The sequence below is a fragment of the Numenius arquata genome, chromosome 6, assembly GCF_964106895.1.
Source record: "Numenius arquata chromosome 6, bNumArq3.hap1.1, whole genome shotgun sequence".
In the NCBI taxonomy this organism is placed as follows: domain Eukaryota; kingdom Metazoa; phylum Chordata; class Aves; order Charadriiformes; family Scolopacidae; genus Numenius; species Numenius arquata.
In genome coordinates, this window is record NC_133581.1 from 13,623,866 (window position 1) to 13,650,636 (window position 26,771).

Sequence of the window (26,771 nt, forward strand, 5' to 3'; positions counted from 1 at the left end):
TTGCCCGCCCCTCGTGCACAGGAGGAGGCGGGGGGGAGGGGGGCGGTGGCGAGGGCGCGAGCCCGCTCCCTCGCCTACCAATCAGCAGGCGTTCCGGGCGCTGGCAGAAGGCACGCGCGCCCCTTGCGCTCGCTCGCAGCTTCTCCCCCTCCCCACCCCCGCTCCAGGCGGAGCCGAAAGCCGGCAGCCAATCGGAATGGAAGGAAAAGGCGTGAGCCGAGCGGGCCCCGCGTGCCGCGCTGCCTATAAAAAGAGGGGCCGGGAGCGAGCGCGCGGCTCACTCGCCGCTGGCGCTCGGGGGGGAGGAACGCACGCGAGGTGAGAGCGCGTGAGCTGTCGCTCCCGCCCGTTCTTCGTCCGAACGCCCGCCGCGCCCCCATCCTCCCCGCCGCCGTCCGCCCGCCTCACGCTATGAAGACCAAGTTCTGTAACGCCGAGACCGACCCTTCCCCGCTCGGGCTCCTCCTTGGCTGCAGCCCCGGCTCCGGCGGGGGCGGCGTCGTCCTTCCTGCGGCCGGGCAGCCCCCCTCGCCACTGGCTCCTGGCGACCCTGAGGGGAAAGTCCCCGTCGCGACGGGCAGAGGCGGGGGCGCCGCGACCCCGCCTTCCGCGCTGCTGCTGCCGCCGCCGCCTGAGGAGGAGCAGCCGCTCGACCCCCGAACGCGGCGCAGGGCGTATCTGTGGTGCAAGGAGTTCCTGCCTGGGGCCTGGCGGGGGCTGCGGGAGGAGCAGCTGCGCATCAGCCCCATCAGGTCAGCGCTGAGGAGGAGGGTGGCTGGGCTCTGCGGGGAGGGGGCGGGGCCGGTTGGTCGCTGGGAGTTTGAGCCCCTTCCCGGCACAGGAGGTGCGGGGGATGAGGGTCTACCTCTTTTCCCTTTTTTAAAAAGAAAAAAAAAAAAAAAACCCTTGCCAGACTTGCGTTTCTGGGTGGAGAGCAGCAGGCTGAGGGGACCGGCTGCGCATCCGCCTCCGCACTCGCTGTGTGGCGGCGCGGGCATCCTCCCCCCCCCGCTCCGCACACCGGCGTGGGGCGGGTCGCGGCTGGCGGCGGGTCGAGGCCGGTCGGACCCACCGCCTGGGCGCGGGGGGGGGGGCTGGCCCGGGGGGGAGGCGGAAGGCCCTGGGTTCGTTGCGTCAGGCCCCCTCGCCCGGGGGAGGGTGGTGGTGCGGGGTGGCTGGTACTGCAGCGCCTCGGCCCTGAGCCGGGGGAGAGGCCGGGGCCTTGACGGTAACGGTGATGGAGTTGGTAGAAACAGCTGCACAGTATGGAGCTTCCCTCCTGAGATAAAAAGTGCCTGTTTTGGCGTTGGCCTGACCGTTCTGAAATTCCGAGGTTAGCAGGTGAATGCGGGGGATCGATGATGTGATCGATTTAGCATCTTTTAGCATATATAGTAACAAGTACTTGTGACTCAGCACGTTGGCAGCTTGCAGGAGACTGATTTTTGGCAGCAGAAAGATGTAAATTGGGGATGTTCTAGAAGCTGTATGTATTGTGTTTGAGATCCTTGCTGCCTTCGTGGAATAAAATAATCTGGCTTTTGTATCAGTCCTGTATGCTAGTTACGCTGGTGTTAGTTCAGAATTTCATTTTTACAGACTGCTTGTCTAGTGTCTTAGTGCATGATCATTCTACCAGATCAAATGTAAGGTCACATACAGTTTCAAAGGATATGGTTGTTAGTTTATCCCCTTGAGTCCTTACTTTGCTTTCCTAATGTTTCTACTTTTGTTCATACATGAAATACATGCAGATCTACCCTCCAGTTAGCTAAGAGAGCATAAACTGTTGGCAAAACTCTCATATATAAATGCATAATCAAAACCCATCGTGCTTACTTCTAAATGTATTTTTAAAGCCTGATTAAAAACGGGCAACTTACTGAAAGCCAGTGCAGATAGTATTTGTGTCATTTCTCCTTGCTTGACATGATCATAATAAGTTTATAAAGGGAGAGAATTTTTAGAAGACTGACGCTGTTCCTAGGCAGTAGACTATTCTGATCATATGTCTGCAATCTGGCACTTAATTCTGTTCTCATCCTTATTAGTGTGTACTGCTGACTTTGGTACGTACTTTCTAAAGCCTTAAGTTTTAGCACAGTTACTCTTGCATTTATTGGAAACTTCCCCTCTGAGACACCACTTCAAAATGGCTTGATGGTTTCCGGATTAGGAGGAAGAGGGGATGGGCTGCAATTTAAGAATGTGTAAAAACATGCTAATTAGCAGTTGTGTTTATTTTGGCAAAAGTATCTTCACCACTTGTTACCTTTGGAGAATTCAGCATCATATTAATTTGATTCTAGCTTCATAAAAGTCAAGCACTTGGTGTGTATTCTCCACTATCAGTATTGCTGTTTTGACCGCGTTAGGGCAAATGATCATGAATGGCTGTTGGTATCATAGGATGAAGGGGTACAGTCCTTACTGAGAGCAAAGAAATAGATTCACATGTAATGAGAATGGAAGTACGTAAGCACATCTAACTGCTGTGTCTGTGATTTGGGGAGAGCCCTGGGAAGCTTTGAAAATAGGTGACCCTGTTGGAAAGGCTTACCTTTAAGTAACTTCTAGCAGTAGACTAACTGGGAGCTTTATCTGTGTAAGGGTGAGGTGTGACCTTTTCACCCTTGGACAAGCTGCTGAGCCTACTGACCTTTCAGGAGAACAATACCTTTTATTAGACTCCTGAATCGATTTCCTTGATTAGAGGTAACCTTTGAAATCTGAAGTGCATAAAACTATAGTGAAACTTCTGTTTAATGATGTTCAGGCTCAGTAAGACACTCCTGCTTGGCTGGAGAGATATGAAAAAGAAGAGTTTCTGGCTTTCATGCACTGTGTGCAGGCTGAATATATGTTTAAATAACATAGCTGTTTCTACAGGATTTTGAGCTCTAGTCAGGTATTTTTTTGTAAAGTGGGTTTCAGTGTGTTTAGTTCTTCTATTTAAGTATTGGTATTTTCACCAAAGTCTACTGGGGCTTAGTAAAGGTGATAAATGTTTTTTAAAAAAACCTGTCTAGCACAGCTTAGATGGAGCCAGAAGTGCAGTTGGTATAACTAACCGATGTTCTGATTCTCTCTGAGTAGTCTGGCTTTGTTCTGTTTGATATCCTTTCCATCTGTGTTTTTCCTACCTGTTCACCTTCATGGTTCAAAGTTACTTCTTATCTCTTGTCTCTAAACCTCACTTTTTTGGATACCTGCCAAGCCACCTGGTTCTCTTCTATCTTCTTTCTTGAGCATATTGTGTAGCTGCTATTTTACCCTATTTCTTGAGATTTCTTTTTTCCTTCTCAATTGTTGACTTTGGATATGTAGGGTAGCCCTTCTTTCTCTGTATCATCTCCCAATAAATACATACAGGTTGTCTACTTCTTCGTAGCCTTTTTCTCCAGAAAGACTTTATTACTTCCCCACTGTGTTGTAAGAGAACCCAGAAAATTATTTGAAAAAGCCATTGAGAGGGGTGTCGGGTTAGGACTAAGCTGCATTTTAGCCACTGCATTTTGGATCTGCCAAATCAAAGCTGAAATCAAGGCTCACTGCGAAGTAGTGTTAAATACTTAGGTTTTGGGTGTTATGAAAACTGCATTACTTTGTGAAGGAAATCACAACATGACAGAGGTACTACTGTTTAAATTCTAGAGTTACTGCAGCAAGTGATGTAGCATGTTACAAGAAAAATTACTTTTAGAATCTATGCAACTTCATCCCTTCACTGCTAGGCTACTATATTTGGATTGTATCTGTTCTTGAAAGTTCTTTCTTTAATGGTGAGAGGTTTTTTTCAGTAGAGCTGATTTACATTGCTGTTTTGCAAGCAAACAAGAAGTTTCAGGACTTTTCCTTCTTATAGTAGAGCAAAATCTATTGCAGAAAGGAAATTTGAAAACTTAATGAACATACTGATAATGAAGAAGATGGAGAAAGACAATGTAGTAAAGAAAATGTGGGTTGAGTAGACGGGTGTTCTTAGTGGGCTACTAGAAATCAAGAAACTTAGCTTCTCTAATCTAGTTCTAGCTTGATAAACCTGCAGAAAAGAAATGCTGTCACTTTTTCCTGTCACTGTTGTAAAACATTCACTACAGGAAAAGCCAGCATGCTGGTATAACCCCTGAATGATCGAAGCACAGAACTCCCTAGTTTGTCTTAAAGAACTGCTTTAATTCTAAATTTCAAAATTGAAAGTGAGTGCCTAAGAATGATAGCATAAGTACAACTTGTATTCATTGCTTAAGTTTATTCTGCCATCTTCTTGCTTGTTTATGCAGCCAAGTATATCTGACAAGACTCCAGCATCACTTCCTGGAAATCCTGAAAATAATTAACAGAAGCCGATGTCTTGTCTTAGTTGCATGTTGCATTTTACATCACTTTGTTCATAGCTTGAGCTGTAACTTGAATCAATAGATTTTGATGGTGAACTATAAATTAAGAAGTATGAAGCTGCCAATCTTTTTATTGAAGCCTTATGTATTATGAGTTATTGGTACCGTTGGAAAATTTTCTCAGGTTAGAGTGAATCAGTTCATATTAAAAGGATGATTAGTGTGCCTCTAATATGTAGAAAATGAAACATATATGCTCATCCCAAGTTAAATTTACCTTTCTCTTGGTAGGGGTGGCCTCAGCAACATGCTGTTTCAGTGCTCGCTACCTGATACCATTGAGACAGTTGCCGATGAACCGCGGAAAGTTCTCCTGCGCTTATACGGTGCAATTCTGCAGATGGTGAGTACGTACAGTGATTTGGGAGTGGGAGGGTTTCTGTAGCTTAATTGTAGTATGTTTGGAGATCTTCATTTGTGACACACTGCAAGTGTCTGTTGCTTTATCCTTTGGGGAATGTGTTTTAGTGGTAGCTGGGTAGATTGCTAGCTTAAAATAGTTTTCTTTATTGTTGTTGTCTAGAACTGACACTGCTTTCTATACAGATCCTGACTGGCGTGTACCAGCTGAAGGCTCACTTGCTGTCTGTTTGATCAGTGATGTTTTGTTTATGGTGTTAAGTTTGGACTGTGGTGTTTCAGAAGTTATTAAAGTTTGCTTCTGTACAGTATGTAGGACTTTGGCATAACTAGCAAGATTGCAAGAGACTAAACCACTTCATCTTGGTAACACTTAAGAATTCTGGAGATAAAAGTTGAAGGTTTTGTCAAACTTGTACAGTGCTCAAGCATTTTATTAGAGATCTCATCGGTAATTGTGTTGCTGGAAAATTTGATCTACAGTGTTAGAACAAAAATGAAGCACAGCCATCTCATTCAAAACATGCTTTCCTAAATGTGTGATATGCCTTGTAGCTGGCATAGAAGTTTAACCAGATGTTTGTCGAACTCTTCTAATATTACTTTTCTTTTATTTGGTTAGTAAAATGTAAATAGCATTGAAATGTGTCAAACCTTAAGAGAAGTGGTTGGCAAATCTTTTTCAAATTGTAAGGTTTAAAATGAAGAGTATTTCATAAAGGCAATCTCTTCCAAAGCTTACAAGCAGTTACGGTAGGACTATACAGCAGATCTTCTCTTACCCATCTCTGCTAGACACTTGATTATATTGTAAATAATTAATCATAAGTGTTTAACCATATTAAAAATTGCAGCTTTATAAAATTATATTTGGATGTTGGCAATTGTTTCTATTTGACTCACAGGGTCTGGTGTTATTATCCATTAATTTGATACTTTCCAGTACTCGGTCACTCGCTTTGAATAACTTAGGCAATATCTGCAGGAGATTGTTCCTGAAATTTCAGCCCATTCTTCCTGATTCTGCTGCCTTGACCAAACTTATTATTAAATCTCATTGGATACTGACAATTAACTGGCTTTAAAGTGCTCTTTTATTATGCTAAGAGAGGTATTAACTTTCCCATGGTAGCAAACTTTACCAGAAATATGTAAAAGATTCCAGTGGTTTGAAGTACCATGAAACACTTGGCTACACCACCGTATGTGTGTTGGGAAAGTTAAACTGTTGAACAAGAAAAGTGTGTTTAAGTTCATTAAGTTTAGTCTTTTCTTTAGTTTAACAGAAACTAAAAGCAATGTGGAAAAAATGGTGGTGAGAAACTTTGTTTTCGAAATGACTCCTAGGGTTGATGCTAAGAATTTTTTTTCAGAATTATTAATAGCTTTAATGTAATGCTGGCTTAATATGTAGAAAGCTTGAGTAGGAACATGGGCTGTAAAACTTCTGTAGTGATAGAACTTGTTGCCTAAGATCTGTGAAGAAATGTGGCCTTTCCCTTGTATTTCAAAGGAAAAATAGACTCTAGAATTTGGTTGCCCTCCTCTTCCCTCAGGGTTTTTTAACTTGCCTTTTCTGTGCCCCTATCCACTGAAGAAATCAAAATAAAATTTTGGGCTCTAAAATCAGAACTAATTTGGTTTGAAAATTGAAAGTGTGTTCATAACTTTCTAACCTTTCTACTCTTGGTGTTGAAGGATCTTTTGAGATGTCTAACTTCCTTTATTTCCGTAGTGGCAGTGAAATTGACTGCTCTTGTTGGTGCAGTTCACTAAAGGTTAAGTAAGCAGAGAAAGTCCCAAGGTAAAACTTTCAGATTGCATTGAGGTTCACAATTTTTGTCGACAAACATTTGTCTCTTCCAGCCCCTCTACCTTAAATGCAAGTTAAAATATAAGCAAACTGTTTTATTGGGGTATTTTAAAACCTCACTTAGGATTCTTATGAATTTCTGGGTGGCCTAAGCAGAATCTTATGACAAGCCTGTTACGAGGGAGTAATTTGGTATTTTTTAGTAACATTGCTTAAGTTTAGAGCCCTGTAGAAATTAAGGGACACTGCATAAGTAAGTTGAGTTTTGAAACCTTTTGCTAAAATCACAACTTAATTGTCAATGACTTAATTGTAACTGCCACTGGGTATTAGTAGTTACCACTTGTTTGCTTGAGCCTTTTGTAGCATGTTTTAACTCCTGTCCATTTTACTTTCTGTTGAAATTGGAACACAAAATAGTGATAATATCTTCTTATTCCTTTGCTGTAAATACTATAGCTATATAGCAATATGCACCAAATTGTTGTACGTACAGAAGACAAGTTTAACTTTAAATTTTGAATAGAAGTGAAAAATAGATACCTGATACTAACTTGAAAATGAATGATACTGGCACCATAATTCTTTGAGCCACCTTTCAAAGGAACCTTTTTTGCAGTTTGAAAATAGCCCCAGTTTGCTTATTATGAATCTTGGAAGACACAAATGTCAGTACATGAAACTCATCCAATATAAACCATGCCAGTTGGCTAAAGCTGCCACACAGGGAAGGCTTTGTGCCTTCCTCTGTCATAGCTGATACGTTTAAGCCAATTTTTTGTGTGCATGACTGTTTTGGGGGGAGTTGGGGGGAGATTCAATTGAACTGGCTCGGCCATTATTATGAATGGTCGCACTGGCATGGATGTTTAAAAATCAAGGACTTCTCTCGAGTATATCCTTGAGCAGAACTTTTTTTTTTAAGACAAGTATTTGTGCTTGTGACAGGTTAAAGTACTAACCACATTAAAACTCAAATGTTTGAGGCACAATGCAGATATGTTCTACATTGAAAAAAGGGAAATGTCTTACTCTGCTTCACTTATTCTTGCTCCAGCTTAGTTGCTAAATTTAAAGGGGAGCATTGAAAGTAAAACTTCCTCATGACAACATGTCTTTAACTGCTGGCTATTATCAGTGGTAAAACAACCGAAACAAAAGGTTCTCCAACAATATGCCATTTAATGTTCAGACTTTAAGATTGGATTTCATATGCAGGTTACTGTAGTGTTTTTACTTAAATTCAGAACAACCAAAACTTCCCAAATCTTAGAAATGCTGATATGATTTCAACATAAGCTAACCTCAACAAAAAAAAAATAAAGCAACTCAAAATAAGGTGAGTTTTTTGAAGTTCACCTATCAAAAGGTAACTGGAGGATTGATTCCCATTCTTTTACACATGTCAAAAGAACCTTGAACTCTGATCACTGGGGCTCTGTTACCTTGCAACAACCGAAACAATCTTGTATATAAATGGGGAAAACCAAACCAGTATACCTGATGTTCTTCTCTGGTCTCTTAATTTCTATGTGAGCAGACGCAAAATAAGTAAAATGGTTGCCACAGTTCTGTGGTAAATTTTTTCCATACCTGCCTTGCTGCCTTTTATTTTTTGTAACTAAATAAAATGCAGACTGCTGTGTAACTGTAATTATCAACGTCTTCTGTGGTTGTTGGTGTCCATGTCTGTTTGTAGCATGGAGTAACTACAAATCCCTGGCACTGGCAGACGGCTTGAAAGAAACCAAGCACCTCTTACGGGGATATATTTGTGTTGGGTGGAGTTAAGGGTGTTCTGGGGGTAATGTACCACTTTAGTTGTATATGCATGTGTTCTCTGCTGCAGGCTTGCCCATGCGATCGTGCCTAGAGCACTCTGGTTTCCAGGTGACAGACACGATTCACGGTATAGTATGAGATCTCTGAAGTTGGAGCATTCTCTACAGCTTTCATTTTCTTTAGTACTGGATTTCATTGTTTAAAAATAAGGCTTAAGTAGCACCAGCTACTGTCTGTGCATCTGAATGTTTACAGAAATAACAAAATACCAAAGTACTGCCCCTTCCTTTCCTCTGCTCCCTCATAAGAGAATGGTAACTTGAAATGAAGAGGATTAGAGACGTCTTTGTGGCTATTGTAGGGCTTGAACTGGGAATTCTTCACATGCTAGATTTTAAGACTACAGCAAATTAGTATCAGTTCCTTCAGGTCTGGCAGGGATCAGTGATCAACAGCGGATTATTTGAAGGAGAAATATTTATTGCTGAGTCTAAAACTGTGTTGCTATACCATGAATTTCAAATTGATGTCTTCCAACAGCTTCTAGAATTAAGAAAACTTCCCCTGCATATGTTGATTCTAACCTTTCAGGCAGTTCCTTGTAATGTTGTAATTCCTTGGGATTTGAATTCCTGGGGATTTGTCTAAAGCAGTGTATTGCAGTATTTTGAAGTCTTTAAAACTACTAAAGCAGAGTAAACTCAGAAAAATGGAGTTATAATGCAAGATTTAAATTTTTGGGCAGAGCTAAGGGTTATTTGGGGGAAAAAGATTGCAAGTTCCTCCTCTATATGGAATTCACTGCCAAGCATCACTTGGGATTTTTAATACAGATCTTATCTACCAGCTACAAGAGAAATAAATTTGGAACATTAGGGAGAAAATCATGAAGAACTTAATTTTTTTTTATGTCAAACTGCCAGATGTATAAACACTGTCTGGTCATCTTCTGATCACAGATCAGATAATGTGGAATGTCTCCCATTCAAGGACTTTATTGTACCTGCAGCCTCCTGCCTTAAAATCAATTTACATGATCACAAAGTAGACTCTATAACAACTTCAGTTGTCTCTGTGCATATAGCTGTCCTCCCTTACTAAAATTGTAGTTAGCTTTCTTAATCTGCTTTGAGAGTAAACCTTCCTGCAATAAAGCAAGCACTGAACTATTAAAAGAAATCTTAAAGATGTAGAACACATTCTACATGTAGTCCATTCCTAGTTAATATTTCCATATAGAGAGAGTGACTAAAAACCTCCAGGAATTATTCAGTCATTCTCTTATTTGGGTAATTAAAATCTCCTCATTGCTGTTGGAAGTAAATAGCTCCCAGAATTAGACATAAATTGGAGTGAGCTACTAGAGTTTACGGAGAAACTGAAGCTTTGGTTGGTTTAGCCGACAACACATGAGCTAAATGTGTAGATCAAATTACCTCACGGTAGGAGATCTTTCACTTTAAACCACTGTTCTCACAGGTGATTGTGCAGTCAGAAAACAATCAAATCCTACCACTTTAACATCTGTTAAACTCTTAAAAGTCTGTTGCATAGAATTGCATTCTGCTTGCTTCATTCTCCTTGATCACATGTACTGGAGACTTTCCTAATTCTAGGCTGAGTACATGGCCACTTGTGAAGACTGATCCTCTCCAAGCTCCCATTCATATTTGCAAGTTAGTTACAAATTACTTTGAATTCATTCTCCTCTGTACACTAATGCTCTATGCTGAGGGAACAGAAAAGAGGAAGGGATGATGCAGAAGTCTCCTTTTCTGATGACTCTGCAATACATATCCCTAATTGTCTCTCTCTAATGGCACAGTAGATGCCATTAGGCTATCTCCAACGCTAATTTGAGGTGGACTTTTAGAACTGGCTAGCTCTTCATACAGTATGACTTCTGGAAAAGTGGATGCCAGTTCAGGTTCTAGGGAAAAGCCTAATCTGCTTACCTTCTGATGAACTGAACCATTCTGAGAGCACCATTAATCAGGAAAGACTCCTGGATGGTGAGTAACTTTCTGAATGTTCAAGAAAAGTCTGTAAGATGCAAGAGTGGTATTGATGTAGGACATGCTTGTTCAGAGAAGCCCTCTGTAAATGACTTTAATATTATTGAGTAGTTATGCATTTAGCTTTAGCGAATGTTTTTACTTTATTAATTTCCTTGAAAGGAATATAAACTAATAGTAGTTTTCATATTGTCTGGTTTTAAACTTACTATCCTAGTGGAATGGGAAATAACTTGCTGAAAGACCATCGATTCATGTTAACAATACTTCTTCTATAGCTTCTGAAATACTGTAACTGCATAGCTTGTGTAAATCGTTAGCTTGTTGTATTGTACTTAAGGCAGCTGGTGTTGCTTAACTGTATTCCATTAAGTTCATATTTCCACCCTTGTTTTGGACATGTTAGAGCTTTGGAACAGAAAGGTATGCACATGGTTCTATAAATGAAATGGTTTTGTTGAGAAGGTGGAGATGCAGGCTACCTTTATGGGCCTCTAAAGCTAGTCTGGTTTAAACAGTCAACGGTGGAGTTGCAACATAAATAGCAGCCACAAACTGTCACTAATTCTAAGCAAATATTTGATTTCTCTCCTCCTTACCTTCAAGCCCTTTAAAGGACAAGGTTTTTATTACATTTTGAATTTTAAATGTGCAGCTCTATTAAAAGCATGTGCCATTGAGGGTTCAGTTGCTGAGGGTATGGTTTGGTACTCTGAAACTGCTTTATAATGGCTGTTAACAATCCTAGCACATGCATGGAATTTGTTAAAGATTTGCTAGTATACTGCAGTTCTTACTGAGATTTCTTTAGTTTACATGGCCAGTTCATTCGAAGAAAAATCTTGGATTTGCACGGCCGGTGGTACATTTTACATGTAGCCTACAGAGCATACTGTAAATAAGGAAATTCTAGTCACAAAAAAAAAAAATCTGGAAAATAAGGTAATAGAAAAAAGCAAGCTTCGTAACATGCCTCTCCTAATAGTCCTCCTAAGGCTTTTATGTAATCTCTGTAATGCATCTCTTAACTGTTTTAGCTGCAAGAAAAATATCATCCCAGATGTCATGCAGAGGGACTTAACTTTTTGTTAATTAAAAATGTTCATCTAAGCTTATGGTGCATTGAAATCTTGCTTTGAAATACTGGGTAACAATAAAAACGTACCTGAAAATCAGCTCTCAGGCTATTTACAGGAGTGACTTGGTCTCAGTGGCACATCCTTTTGAAAGATTTTGGAATTGTGAAATAGTATGGTGGTCAGAGGTCAGATGGATACTAGTGCTGTAGCTGTCACAGATCAAGACAGTGAGACATCTAGTTAATTGTAGCTGGCACTTCTACTCCCTTTGTTCTGGTGGTTGCAGGTTAATCCTGTTAAATTTCATCTTCTCATTGTGTTTGCTTTTCTCATTCATAGAGGTCCTGTAATAAAGGAGAGTCTGTACAGTCTCAGAAGGAAAATGACTTGCAAGTGAGTAATTAAATTTGCTTATTCCACAGAATTTTATAGATTACACAGAAATGTGGTGATCCTGCTCAGTCTAAACCAGTAGTTACTCCCCATAGTGTCTGGACTGTGTTTCTGAAAACTGTAAACAGTAATGAAGAAAAGAAATCTTTCTGCTCATAGAAGTAATGTAATGTGAGTGTCTACATAGTTTGGAAAGATGTGAGCACTCCACATTAAGAAGAAACATGCCCCCAGTTCTACCCTAAATGGTTTCTTACCACTTCTAACATTGATATCAGTACTGCTATTTCTCATACTAGGCTCTTCTTTCTTTAGTAGAGGAAGATCAGTACTCTGCTTTACCTAATCCCTATTTTATAATACATTGATGGACTCTTCTGAGGAAAGCATATGGAGCTGGAGAGAACTTCTTGTATATGAAGTGTTTCTGATTAGCGTTGTGCTTGGATCATCTGCATTCTGCAAACTTGAAAGTTCTTGCCTTTGGAACCATTTCTGCTTATGCAGCACAATGTTTAGCTGAGTGTAATTTTTCATAAAGTCATCTGAACAGAATTTGGTAATTTAGATTTTTACCCTGGCAGTAAGGGATAACACTGCAGCATGTTAGCCAGATGCTTTGCTTGTTATGTACTATCGTTTTTCAGCTCTGTAATGGTTTTGGCAGAGATTAGGGAGAAGTACGTTTTACTCATTTGATAAGAGCTGCTTTTCTCCCCTTGTATTTTCTGCCTTGTGGGAATGTCATCTGAAACAGTTCAAGCATTTGTTTCTTTTCTAGTGAGTTGAAACTGGTTTTAAAATTTTTGTTGTTGAATGACTGCTTTTGAAGTTTTGTTGAACTTACAGTTAAATTTACTGGAACAACTTCAATCAGTTTAACCACGACTGAACTGAAAAATGTACTGGCTTGATTCTTCAGTTTTCTTCAGAGTTGAAAAAAAGAGGTGGCTTGATTTCACCCCTGCCCCAATCCAGTAAAAAAAAAGTCCCTAAAGTTGTAAAAGAAAACAAAAATCCAAACAAGCCCCACCCTGGTGCCAGCAGCTCACAGAAGTTTTGCAGTACAGGAAGCAAAGTTTTGAATTTCAGAACTGTCTTCGTTTGTTACCTGAAAATAGTGTTTCTATGCTGGTAGGTTATTTTTTTCTGCTATTAATCTTATAGTGATGAAACTTCAACTGTTGGATCAGTGTTCTCAATAATTCCCACCAGGACGGATTTGTTAATTTTCTTGAGTCTAGGCAAAAATTGTAGGTAAGCTTCATTAGAGGAGTTAATGTCATCCTTTGGAAAGAAGACAGACCTCTGGGTAATGCCAAAATGTTCAGGATCACTAGCAAAAACATCATAGCTGTTCAGAGCTGCTTGGTGTTTGACAACTGTGACTAGAGATGGGATAGTCTTCTGTCAGCTTATAAGGTCTTTTAACAGGCATTATCTATATTTTATCTTGGTTTTGCTATAGTTAGAAGTAATTTTCCTCAAAATTATTATTCAATCTATTTTTAGTGAGCTTTTTGTTGAAGCAAGAATAAAGCAGAAGCTTCAGTTCCAACTGAAGTACAGAAAGGCTTTTGATCTTTCCTTGCCTGAATGGGAGTTGCGTACTGGAAAAGCCTTCTAAAGAGTGTTTATAATTCTTAGGCTTGAAATGCAACATTGAGCTGTAAGTATTTGTTTAAAAAAGTGTTCAAATCTTCTCCAGAAGCTTATTTTAAATACAAGTGCTAATGGTTACCCCTGGTTGAAACTGACTAAAATTGAGAGCTTCAGAGCTTAAACCAACAGATTGTTGTATTGGCAGTGTAAGTATATTGCAAAGTGTTTGAAGGCATTGTGGTACATAACTTACCTAGTTAAAATGCTTAGTCCTTTATAACAGTCATCGGGCGAACATTTAACTGAAGAGTTAGATACCGAGATTTATTTGGTGTCCATATGAAGTATCCTATAGAATATTGTAATGTTCTTTACTATTTATTTCCACACCTATACTTGACAGTAGCGTATGGAGTGGAGACTTGGTAAAATGTCCATCAGGTATTACGAAGGAGAAGCTTTTGTGCCTGAGATATAGAGATGATGTTATTCTAGAGCTGTCATTGGATTTGTCCTCAAGTGACCATCCTGTTACAGTAGAAGTTCTTTTGGTGCTCTAAAATTTTTTGTCTCTTAAAGAGTCAGGCCCCAGAGCATTCAAACTTGAGTATTCTTGTACTACTGCTTTTAGATAATATTTGCCTGTACTTTTTAATCTTGAAGTAGATCTTTTATGGAGAGATGCAGCCATTTTTGTTAATGCTGCTGACACAAAAGTTTACAAACTTGCAGTTGTGTAGTTGTGGATTATCTGTAGGTTCTAAATTCTTAAGTGTGTCTTAAAGGAGTAGGGCTAGGCAGGCATGTGGCAGAAGTAAACCAGGAGTGCACTGTTGAGTAATTGGAAATTTCACTATTTCTGGTTGTCACTTGTGATGCATTAAAGGGACATCTTAATAAAGAATAGGCATGTGGTATGTGGAAAATCATGGCCTCTTTAAGCTCTACTAATAAAACATATCTTTAGGTTTTCATCTGTAACTGAAGGACTATCAAGAAAAGCTGTGATTGTAAACTGGAGTTAACTTTTGTTAATGGATCCTAGCTTTTCTTTAAAATTTCTTAGGATAAAGTTACCAAGCTAGGTGAGTTCAAGGAATCTTAAGAAGGTGAAACCAGGAGAAAATCCAGATTTTTCCTCCTATTCTGTGGAAAAGGGATCACATCAATACGATATTTTCAGAGATTAAGAACAATTGAGTAATTTTGGTTGTGTAGGGTATTGTTCCTTTTTTTATTTGGCACTTCTGTTATCCAAGTATCATGAGTTGGTTTTTCATTAAGATGTGAAAAAAGGAGCTGACATCTTTGTGGGAACAGCCACAGGATTGCTGTAATCAGACTTTTAAAACACCCTGGTGTTGTACCTGGTACAGACAAAGTCAATATTGACTAATAATGGAGTAGACATTCAGTAACCTGTATCTAATTTGCTTTTTGGTGTTTGGCATGTGAAATGATTAAAAGTTCCTATTTTTTGGTGCATTAGTTCTGCTTTGAGGAGTTGAGTTGAAAAACAGTGGAAGACATGGATTTAATACACTCATATACAAATCATCTTAAACTCTCAATTTATATTCTTGATGACTTTTACTTTTTTATTGAAGTTACTGTTTCAGAACATAGTTACATGAGTCGTTTCTACACTTCAATATGAAATGCTAGAATTTCTTGACAAGATGTCAGAATAATGAGGTGTGTGCCAGTAATAAGAATAATTGATCAACAGAACTGCCTGGAGTGTCCTCAAGAGTGGAACTTGTATAGAAAGAGTTACTTATTGTCTGAGACTGCTATGACTACAATAATGCAAAAGGCTCTATAGTCTGAAATATCTGACAGCTTTCTTAATCTTGTGCTCTTAATTCTTATGCTTTTGAGTGTCATGGGTCAGAACTTTGAGATGGATCGCTCAAAAGTAGCGAGAGGCTTAGCAGACTTCTAGGATTTGACTGAACCTAGATCTGGTTGACATAATTGCTAGAAGTAGTGAGTTGTATTGTGCCTTCTCTGTTTGTTTATTGCACATCTTAAGTGTCAAGAAAGCTATACTTCAGTGATTTCCAACTCTATTTTTGAGACTTATTTCATATTTCTATTTTTAAGCTTTCATATTAAAAAGCTGTCTGCTTGTAATTTTTATGGGCTGAGTTTATTGATACAAGGAAAACACTGAAGAAAAGTTATTGAAACTTGAGCTATGTTTGGAGATCGAAAAGGAAGAATATTTATTCACACACGCGTGCTCCTTAGCAGGAGTTTAAATTATTCTTTCTCTTTAAGAAAAAAAGATCTAAAATGTACTCAATGGAAACAAATCCTAAGTCATTTTTCTAAATGAAAAACTGGTTAGTTCAGTCATTCGCTTCATTCACTTGCGTGGATAAAATGTCCTTTTGTGAGGCAGTGTTCCAAAGTGTGTTAAAATAGCCAAGGATAATATTTATACTTCCTGTGCTTCAGTAGGATAAACTCCTTCAGGAAATGAATTTGCAGAGTTCTCACAGGTTAGGAAGGAGAGGTTGTTTTGGTTTTTGCATAGTTTTCCTTTGACCTGGCCCACCAACAGTACCTGTTGTAGTACAAATTTTCCTCCCTAGCTTTAAACTTGAAAGCAAAATATTTGTATTGCTCCCATGCTAACTACAAGTTATTAGTCAGGAAACTCTGGTTAGTAAAATGTTGAGTCTTCTTTTTTTAAAGCCAACCCTAAAATTTCTCACTTAACAGTGGCTTAGCTATTGTGCACACCTGGGTTAATTTCTGTGCAAGTACAACTAATGCTTAAATTTTATTTCTTTTTGTAGGGGGCAGAAGCCATGGTTTTGGAAAGTGTTATGTTTGCCATTCTTGCAGAGAGAGCTCTTGGCCCAAAGCTATATGGAATCTTTCCACAAGGGAGACTGGAGGAATTCATTCCTGTAAGTCCTATTCATGATTAGTTAGTGGGCTAGTAGCTGTTTTAATTGATCATGACAAGAAGGTCTCTGGACTGCCCAGAAAAGAGAGATGTGGGAATCAAATACTTAGCAACATGAGTAATTGCTAGCTGTAATTTGATACAGTTATAGTGGGTGTTGGAGAGCCCAATTACAGCTCTTGCCAGGGAGTGATATCTAAAAACTCTTCAGCTGTAGCAGAGACTAATAAATGAAGATAAAAAGCCTGTTAGATACCAAGCATAGCATTGGAAACTATGGAGTAACACTTTCCTTTAACAGCAACAAGAGCAGATGCTTTTGATGTTCTTAAATATTTATACCTAATCTTCTTTGAAGATATTCTGAGTGTGAGATGTGATGCTCCCCAGGTCTTGATCTAGAAGAGAATTGACTAAGTCATAAGTAAGCAAGGCTGGCTAACTCAGCAATTTCGTAAGTTCATTTGGTATGAAAAAAAGGGTATTGCTTAAGTACCATGCGAAGTATTTTATAGTATAGTATGTAGAGACTGATGATAGTGTTTGTAATTAATCACACTTTTGTAATTGATTAATTAACTATATTTTAAGAATACTGTATTTTATTACAGAGCAGGAAACTAAGTACTGAAGAACTAAGCTTACCTGACATATCTGCTGAAATTGCTGAGAAGATGGCTAGGTTTCATGGCATGAAAATGCCATTTAATAAAGAACCAAAGTGGCTTTTTGGAACAATGGAAAAGTAAGTTATGCAGTACTTCAAAATATGGAAAAAAGGTGACCTGTTGTAATGCTGATAAGCAGATCATTCTTCCTGAATGCCTGAGAGCTCAAGCTCTCACCATACCCAGAAACTGGTTTCATCATTACTTGAGGAACTTAAATTACCTTGAAGAATAGTAACATTTTCTTTAGTAACTCTTTTTTTAAACTTTCTTGATTCCAGTTTTAAATGATATCTTGGTATGGGAAGACTAACAAACTTATGGTCATGAATGCTGTACTATTGTGTCTATTTTTAACAGATACCTAAATCAAGTGCTGAAGATTAAATTTACCAGAGAATCCAGAACTAGGAAACTGAACAAACTCCTCAGTTACAATCTGCCCCAGGAAATGAAAAATCTGAGGTAGGCTTATTTTGTCTACCACTGTCTTCCAATTTGCACAAGTTCAATGTGAAGTTGTATACTTGTTCAAACACATTATATAGTGGAATATCTTATATTCATTTTACTTTACAAGCTGGGGATTGTTTTTTGGTTCTGTAACCAACCTGAGTCTCATATGACTACAAATTAATACGATCAGTTGCTGATCTGACTTGCTGATCAGTTAAGTCCAACTTTGTTGTCCTGATCTTGGGCTCCTAATTGAGAAAATAGTCTTGCTATAAACGAATAGTGCTTCAAATTCTCACAAAAAAATCCATTCTTTACTTGGAAGTGGAACTGAAATTAGTGATTTCTTTCTTACAAGATCCTATATTGTTATTTTCTAGAGCTATGCTTGAAGCTACTTCATCACCAGTCGTATTTTGCCACAATGACTGTCAAGAAGGTAAGCTGCTAATATTTCATGACCTTGTTCAGTGATGCAGTATTAAGCCTTTTCTGGTCACTTGTTTGCTTTCTGAGAGGTTGTCATGTTATCAAGGTACTGCCCTGGCAGCTGACCTGAAACAGCTGCCTGTGCGCTCCCAGTGTGCAGCAGCTGGAAAGCGAAGTGCGTTGCCTTCAGTAACCCTTCAGGCTAATTAAGAGAACATCTCGTATCATAACTAAATTAAGCCAAGCATGTACACATGATCGGTTAGTACAGGTCAGTTGGTGATGGGAGTCTTGGGTGTTTTCTGTTAGGACTGTACCTTTTTTAGCTGTCTGTAATGTACATGATCAGGATAGAGTATACTTTAGTCCTTTTAAAAGATACTGAAAAAGTACAGTGAATGGTGAAAATAGAGACTGGGGTAGTTTGACTCAGCTTGTACTGGGAAGAAACATTAGGAAAACCTTGTCTACCTAATTTTAGTGCTCTCTCTCTGGGAGTCATGGAGGGAATAAGAAGTTTTCTGAGCCAGTTCTCTAAAGAGATGTAAAGGAGGCAGGGCTGAAAGTTTGTGGTGTTAGTGCTCCCTGTCACCTGTGCAGTGGGTAAGCTGGGCTGAGCTGGAAGGGTGCTGTACTAGGACCATATGCAGGGATGTTGTGTTCTCAGGAGTTCCAGCCTTGTTAGCTAGGGCTGAAGAATTGGCCTGGAAAAGCGTTGCCCTGAAGGACAGGTGCATAAGGGTAGGCAGCACAAGGGGAAAAAGCCACTGATCTGAGGTCTGAAGAGCTAGCTCAACAGTGGTGGAGTTCGAGATCTCATTGCTGGGTGTGGCAAGATGCGGTACTGGAGGAGTTGGAGCATGATAGGGCTGGGGCAAGCTTTGGAACCTACATTTCCAAGGCAGGGGTGAGGGGCATGAATACTGTGCTTGTTCTGTTGGTGCAAGGATATGGCGTAGAGAACAGATGTACCTGTGGAGAAGGGACAAACTATTGCAGAAGTTGAAATTACTCTAAATTTATTTACTCGCTGGCACCTGACAAAGGCAGAGCTGATGTTTTTCCCATGAATTATAGTGACAAAAGTAAATTGAAAGGCAGATAAAGCAATCTCCCTGTTAGGCTGAGCTTTTCTATAGGCACTGGTTGTGCCACGTATTAGAATAGCGAAGTGATCATTCTGGCTTTCAGGCTGCTGAAAAGCAATTCCTGTCCCAAGTGTGTGATCAATGATAGTGCTATGCAGGTATGAGAGATGTTGCATAATTTAGATCTCGAGCCGTGGAAAGAAACAATTCAGCAAGGACTGCAAAGGCTGACAGTGTCTCCTGAGTTAGCTGCAAGCTATACCCTGGAGAAGCAGGACCCTTGGGAGAACAAATCTACCTCTGCCTGTACAGAAGAAAACTTTCTTGCTTTCAGCTTTACAAGGCTTATAGTATATATCTCACCGTTCAATGAGCTGATATACAGCCAGTACAACTTTGCTATTCCTGTCATTCTTCTGTGCAGATGCAAGGGATAAGTGGGATTATCTGAACAATGTTTCTTAAGAGTATTGCTTTTCTGTAATTTTCCTGGGACTTTATTGAATATGCTGTATTATCTTAAAATTTTCAGGTAATATCTTGCTTCTGGAAGGCAGAGAGAATTCAGAAAACCAAAAGCTGATGCTCATTGACTTTGAATACAGCAGCTATAATTACCGGTAAATCACTGTATTTTTCTATTCAGCAAAAAGGTGTATTACTTTCTACATGCTACAGTGAGAACAAGTGCTGCATTGCTGATTATCTGTCTATTCCAGTGAATTGTGTTCTGCTCTATTAGTGGGGGACAGCAAATATAACTAGTCAAAACAGCTCTGGTCCCAATGGCTTTGAGTATAGGCATACAGCAGAGAGAAAGTTGTTGGTTGTCCAGACTAGAGGCCTTGTTTATGCACAAATGTCTTCCTCCTTACATGTCAAAATTTCTTTCTAGTGGGGAGATAAGGAAAATGGTAGATTGTGTGTACATGCATATGTAGGGCAAATGGGATATGTTAAACACTTTAAGTATGACCTCTTTGCCTACAATAATGCTAACATTAGAGATGCGGCTGACTTCATACTGAGATGTAGTGCATACTGAAGTACCTTAACTGTGTTCCTTTGTATAAAACTTAGTAAAGTCTAATATTTTCATGTAGCTGGTATCTTGCATTCTTAACTGCCCATCTTTACTAATTTATTTTAATAACTTGCAAAAATGTTATTCTAGTCATCAATTCTTTACCTCCGTTAGCAAAAGTGCTGTAAGTTCTGAGTAGCTTTGTGCTTTTAAACTTGATTTTAGGTTTACTTAAGCAAAACCAGATTGCTAGTATGCAAGTATTGAGGTACTCATCCTTTATCTTGTTTTCAGAGGATTTGACATTGGAAATCACTTCTGTGAATGGATGTATGATTACACATATGAGAAGTACCCATTCTTCAAAGCTAGTGTTCTTAAATATCCTTCAAAGAAACAACAGGTAGGCACCTAAGACATAATTAATAAAATGCCAGTGAATTAAAAAAATTCCAGTGTTCACAGTCTTCAAACATTAACTCTCTTCAAATTCTGGTTTGGACATACTTTGTCCCAAGACCTTTCATCCATGACTTCCACTTTCTGTAATCCCAACTACCTTTGCTTTAAAAATAATAGAAACTTCATAATAGCTATTCAGGATAGAATATTTACTATGTGTTTATGTAGCTGTCCGCCACAAAGTTGGGTAGCTGTTGACTGCAGCTGTGAAATTAGTTGTCAGTAGCAAAATGTCATCTGTTGTCCTAATATTGGGCTTTTGTTAAACCAGACTTCCAAACAATTAGTAGAACCACCGCTAATCTTAGTTAACTCCAGCACTGTAGATGTTTGGAAAAAATAAATGACAACTTATTAAAAGTCCTGTTTAGTTCTGAAAGAAGCAAATATGTCTTGAGGTGAAGAATTATAACTCTGTTTACTTGCCTTCCAGCTTCATTTTATCTCCAGTTACCTGTCTGCATTCCATGATGGCTTTGAAAATCTGAGCAATGAAGAGAAGTCCAAACTAGAAGAAGAAATGTTGATAGAAGTTAACAGGTAACTTGTCTTTCACAACTGTATCTTGAAACTTCCACCTATACTTGTATACCTCACTGGCTGGGGAAACTTGAGCCAAGAGAGACTCTAAGCTATTTATATGTGGCAAAGAAAAATCAGTCCATTGTAACCTTTAGTTGTGTGGCATTCAGTATTAGTTGAGTAAGCAAAATACTACTCCATGGGGAAGCTAATGGAATTATTTTCATAGTCATACTTGAAGAAAAGGCATGGACATCCTCAAACTAGGGAATACTATTCTAACAGGATATTGAAATAAGGTATTGTGACTTAGTTGGGTATTTCAATAAACACGGCCTTGTAATTTCAGGTTTGCCCTTGCATCACACTTTTTCTGGGGTCTGTGGTCTATTATACAAGCAAAGATCTCATCCATTGAGTTTGGTTACCTGGTAAGTTATTCATCATAGTCTCAGGTAATTAAAAGTGTATACTCTTAAGTAACCTGTGATGCATTATCAGAAAGTAAATGAAATGGCCTCTCACAGCAACTAATACAGGTGGAGTAAAAATTTTAAAAATCAATTTATTACTAGTTTGTGCTCTTTTCTTAAGAATGTAAAGAACATCTAAAATTGAAAAACTTCAGAAATTCTTCCCATTGATACATAGAGAGACTGTAGCCTTATGTGTCAGGCCTTGCAGGATAATGATGACTTGATTCTTCTGCAGTGAGAGATCCTGTGCAAGAGGGAAGCTAGCATGCAGTAAGTGTGAATTTGGAAATTGAGTAGTCAAAGTGCACATGTAACAACATCTTGATATTCAGTGTGCAACGGTTTCAGTGCCAGGTAGCTTGTTGTACTTGCAGAACAGATCAGTCTAACTCTTAATACATGCTTAATGTACTGTAAAGTGATATAACTTTCAGGTACACTCAGTATCCTGCAGGAAGTGTTGCAGAAGCTATCCTTTTTAGTGAAATCCTGACTTTTTAGTTCCTGGGTTGTTGTGTTTTTTCTGACATGCTGGCAGCGGCCAATAGTGTTAGAGTTGAAATAAGGTTGGAGGAAACTTTAAGAGGCCAGAACACCTCTGGAGAGATTATCCTTCCCAAATAGAGCTAATTAATGCAATGAGATGATGGATTAGAAAGGTAACACAGATAATGCCTTCATTATGCTTCCCCATCCCCAATAAGCAAATACAGCTGTGTTTACTGCATTGAGTACTGAATGTCCCTTATTTCTCCAGGAATATGCGTTATCCAGATTTGATGCATACTTCGATCAGAAGAGGAAGCTGAAGGTGTGAATGTGGGAGGAGTGGCCTGTTGGTTACTGTACAAAGAGGGCAGCTGGACAGAATTTACACTGTGCTTAGGCTACTGTATCTCTAACGAAGGTGTCACTGAATTCCAGTTCCTTGGAACACTGGTGTACAGTACTGAAGACTGTATAAAAATGACTTGTTTACAGTTTCATAAATACTTGGAATGAGATTGGGAGGCAAAAGTAAAATACAACAGTGCAATATCTTTAAATCTTTTTGCTCTATAAGGTATTTTATATTATGGGAGAAGCTTACAATTAAGTGTCAATGCCACATGCATCAGAGCAAACAGTGTTACTGTGAGTACATTTTCTAGGGGGGTGTTGGCATTATGGCTTATGTTGTAAGCGGAACAGTTGTAAAAGACGATTCATTGTAGACACTGCCTCTTAATGAGAAAGTTAAGCGGAGACAACTGTTAAACTGTGAAGTAGGCTTAAAATCTTACTGTGAGAGCAGGTTCAACATGCCCCATGAACACTATCTTCAAAGCTGCTGATACGTTACACCACTTTAACCATAAAGCAACTAAACACATTGAAGCGCTATGCTTTAAAGTGGTATCTACATACACATGAATGTTTCTCTTCAGCTGGTGTGCCTGTGAAGTATGAATGAACTTTGAACTGGCCATTCTGAAGGAGTTTGTCTTGAACTGTTCATTTCACGTCCTTCAAGAACATGCTTTAGCCCAGCCTTGTTCTCTCAAAATGCTGTCCTGCACAGGGGGTTCTGTGGGCTGGCAGCACTGGGAAGAGTGCCTTGAATTGCTCTAGCGACTCCCCAGATAACTGGATTGGCATTGACAATACTTGTAACTGGAGCCCATCTCTCTTCTTGTGTTGCCACAGTGTATGGCTGTAAGAAATAGTAGAGCCAAAGACTGTGGAGAACACTCGAGGAAATGGCTGTTCTGCCCATCCAATGCTTATGTGGCTTGGGAGGTGCTTTTCTTGCACCTTCAGTTTTCATCAGGTTCCAGCAATCCAGTGAAGTGGAGCATCTTGTGGGGAACAATAACATGTATATTGAAACTTGAGTATAATCTGTGTACATGTCATCTAAAGATTTCCTTAGATTTTTGGGAACTTGTTTATTTTGAATGTTATGTTTGTGCTTTCTAACACACTGTATTATAAATAATAAACTTCTAAGTCTACCCTTTTTCACTTGTATAGCAAATACTATTTCAAGCAGCTGAAATGTGCAGCGTTTGATGTACTGTATAGCATAACTTGTAAAAGCTGTCATTTTATTCTCTACTATAGAGAATCATTTTCCATACACTCAGTTATTAATACTTTATAATAAATATAAAGCGCTTAAAAACATCATAGTTCTTAAGTCTTCGTTATATCTGAGGGATAAAATAGATGCTGGTTTTGGCCTTAATCTTTGCTGGGCATACTTTCTTGCTTGTCTTCAAAGGCAGACTAATTTAAACTTTACGGTCAATGCTATGGGATATACCTTCTACTCAAATGCATCTAGCATTTGTTGTAGAACTGCATGCTAATAGAAAGCGTGGGGAAGAAAGGTGGTTAAAGCAAGTGATGAAAAGTAGACAGAAGATCAGTTATAAAGTCTGTAGTTTTACAGGTGGGAAAAGGTTTAGGTTTAGACACTTTACTGTATCAGTCCTCTTAACTATCCTAAAAACAAAGGTAAGAGTTACCAGTATATATTGAGTTTTACTGGCACACGAGACGATGTATTTGTAGTATGAATAGCCAGATAACCTTCAATAACCTACAGAAATTTCATTTAACAGGCACACAGTAAACCCAGTGGGAATGGCAGTGAGATGATGCTTTGTAGCTAGCTGGAAAGGACTGATAGGTAATAGGTGTCCTGATTCTGTAAGAATCCTAAGGATAAGTTCAAGTTCTCAAGAAGCCTGTGGAGTCCTTTGATTCATCCATTTCATGCTTCTCAAAACCAAAAAAGAGAGACTCAGTCACAATAGCACTAACTGTAATAAAAGGTTACATCAGAGGGGAAGCCCTTTTGTAGAGCTGAGATGGCTCTTGTTAAGCAAATTCCAAGAGGAAACGGCTATGAAGTTCCCTGGCAAGACTGGTTCAGGTGAGTCCCAGAACTGCAGTTGTACTCCAGCATTACTGCTGTGATTTCTGAGGGTGAGGGGAGAAAAGGCCCTGCAGGAGAGCCAAGCTGCTCCCACTGGTGCCTTTTGTAATGTAGATTTGTTTTAAAGAGGGTAGGATTCCCCCATGTTTTGTGGTGGGCTTAGTGGGGTAAGTCAAAAAAAGCAAGCAGAGAGCAATACTTACTCTCTTCCTGGTGTGATTTTTTTTTTTTTTTTGGTAGATTTACCTTTTAAGAGCAAGTTATTTAAGTTTTCTTTGAGAACTTGTAGTCTACAGACAGGAACTGGAGCACAGTCTTCTCTTGCTCATAATCTCTGAATGTTAAAGCTGACTTAAAAGCTGACCAAGCAGCTGCATCGGCACTTCTGTAATGGGATATTGTCTCGTGAAGCCATATTCGTAAGACTTAGTATAAATGTAGTTAAAACATTTCTTGGTTCTTTCTTTAGCTTCAAAATAGTTATGGTCGATCTGATTTGGTTTTCATAAAGGCATCTTAAAACTACTGATTAATCTTCCCTTCAGCTGATCTGTAAATGCAATTTGTGCTTGAGCTCTTTCTTGAAACTCTGCTGGGTTTTATTTCCGCTTGTCTTGGTGTCTGTGTTGCCTCACAAGTCACTGCTATTAAGTGGTGAAAAGTCGACCTTTGGTATAAAAGTTAAAAAACCCACACTCACAACACAATAACCTTTTACTTTTAAAGGAAGCTATCGCTTGTATGGCCAGACAGCTAGTCTCAGCTGCCACTCTGAGGTGATTCGGTGAGTGATCAGCACAGTCTAGGGTGTACCCCCATCACTTTTATAGCCTTTTATGTAACACGAAAATCTGAATGCTCAGACTTTGGGGGAAAAAGTCCCACTACAGCTTGTTAAGGATCTAACCCTGCATAATTGTACTGCCTTCTCTCTTTAAACTGAAAAAAAAAAGTTATTTATGGTCTGAAATGGATACAATCTATTCATAAATTAAACATCTTTCTTAATGGTGATGCCACTAAATAGAATGAGACTATTCTTTTCAGAGTTGCTGTTCCTCCGATAATTGATTAAGGAGAAAGTTTATTTCCAGCCCTGCCCTTTGCTGCTGCTGGAGGGGAGAAGCTTTGATGTAGCAACTCCTCCGCTCCAGGGAGAGACCCACCGAGTAGAAGCAGAGGCACAGTTGGACCTCAATGCACGGATTAGGACGGAGCATCAAACTGGTATGGCTACAAGGTCTGTCTTGATTGTCTACTCATCTGGCGTTGCTTGGACGAAGTTGCAATATTAGTTATCCAGAAATGTATGGTAATTGCTAATGCGATTCATTTGAGTAGTATGACGTGTAAGTTGCGAGGCACTGTGTGTACTTTTCTCATCTAGTGGTATGTGTGTGCTCATATGTAGAAGTTAAAAGCTTTAGCTTTTTAGACTTGTGTTGGTTTCCTACTGTCAGGCTTCTTCGCTTAAAGGGCAGAAGCCACCTTGGGAAATCCCCGTTCCTCAGCGCTGAAGATGCTGACAGGAAGAATTTGAGGTGCCATAGTGTTCTGAAAAGCAATAACCTGAAAACGATACTTTGCAGATCAACTTTGTCTGCATGTCTCAATCTGCTAATATCACTAAGAATTTCTGCTCTTTTTCCTCCCTATTAACTTGGCTAAGGTTGCACTACAGCTTAAATGGAATGAGCTGGATTTCACTCCTTCAGATGGATGTAGTCACTTATCCTAGCTGATTGCAGCTGTGGGCACCCCTCAAGGGCACTGGGGCTTGCAGCCACATTGTCCAGGGCCCTGATTTGTCCTGGAGTTCATTTATTAGACATGATGATGGGAAGGAAAGAACCTAGTTTAATTCTGTAAGAGTCTATAAAAATGGGAACTTAAGAATGCATCCTCTGACTTGTATAAAGAAGGAGAGAGCAAATAAATTAATTTCCAGAATGAAGAAAATTGACTTACTCCAAGTGCCAGCACCTCTGAGCTTACGTATTCTGCTTTGCAGCTGCAATGCTGTGTGCTCCTGAGGTTCAGCTGATGGGTGATGCTATGTTAAATCACAGCAACTGAACCTGCTGATGCCTCAAGATACCAGTTTGTCTTCTCTGCAGACAACATCCTCAGCAAGTTATCGCAGCTTTTTAGTGTTAGTAAAACCACAAGCCCAGCAGCCAGAAGTCAACAGATTCTGCTGCTGTTTCTCCACCACAATTCAGCCATCTCAGCGAGATCCAGCCGGTGCAGGGAGCTGCCAGGCAGCACAGCACAGCCTTGTTTCAGTGGCTCACAGAAAAGCAGGTAGGAGGAAGAACCGCCGTTTTCTGTGCCTTACGAAGACAATAAGGCTTTTAAG

At 39.5% G+C, this 26,771-nt stretch overlaps 1 protein-coding gene across 4 annotated transcripts; it reads left to right on the top strand.

The window, feature by feature from the left end:
- Positions 1 to 411: 411 nt before the first annotated feature.
- CHKA (choline kinase alpha) lies at positions 412 to 23,648 on the top strand. 4 transcript variants are annotated; one of them, XM_074148892.1, is made up of 13 exons: positions 412 to 752; positions 4,632 to 4,756; positions 10,777 to 10,793; positions 11,789 to 11,842; positions 16,252 to 16,365; positions 16,976 to 17,109; positions 17,393 to 17,497; positions 17,869 to 17,927; positions 19,538 to 19,625; positions 20,324 to 20,432; positions 20,925 to 21,031; positions 21,363 to 21,444; positions 22,247 to 23,648. In XM_074148892.1, exons 1-13 carry the CDS (start codon positions 412 to 414, stop codon positions 22,304 to 22,306), a joined length of 1,395 nt encoding a protein of 464 aa, XP_074004993.1. In that variant the 3' UTR covers positions 22,307 to 23,648. The 4 variants fall into 4 exon arrangements, with proteins under 4 accessions (XP_074004993.1, XP_074004994.1, XP_074004996.1 ...); XM_074148893.1 differs by lacking the exon at positions 10,777 to 10,793 and having other exon boundaries at positions 4,632 to 4,743; XM_074148895.1 differs by lacking the exons at positions 10,777 to 10,793; positions 16,252 to 16,365 and having other exon boundaries at positions 4,632 to 4,743.
- The last annotated feature ends 3,123 nt before the right edge of the window (positions 23,649 to 26,771 follow it).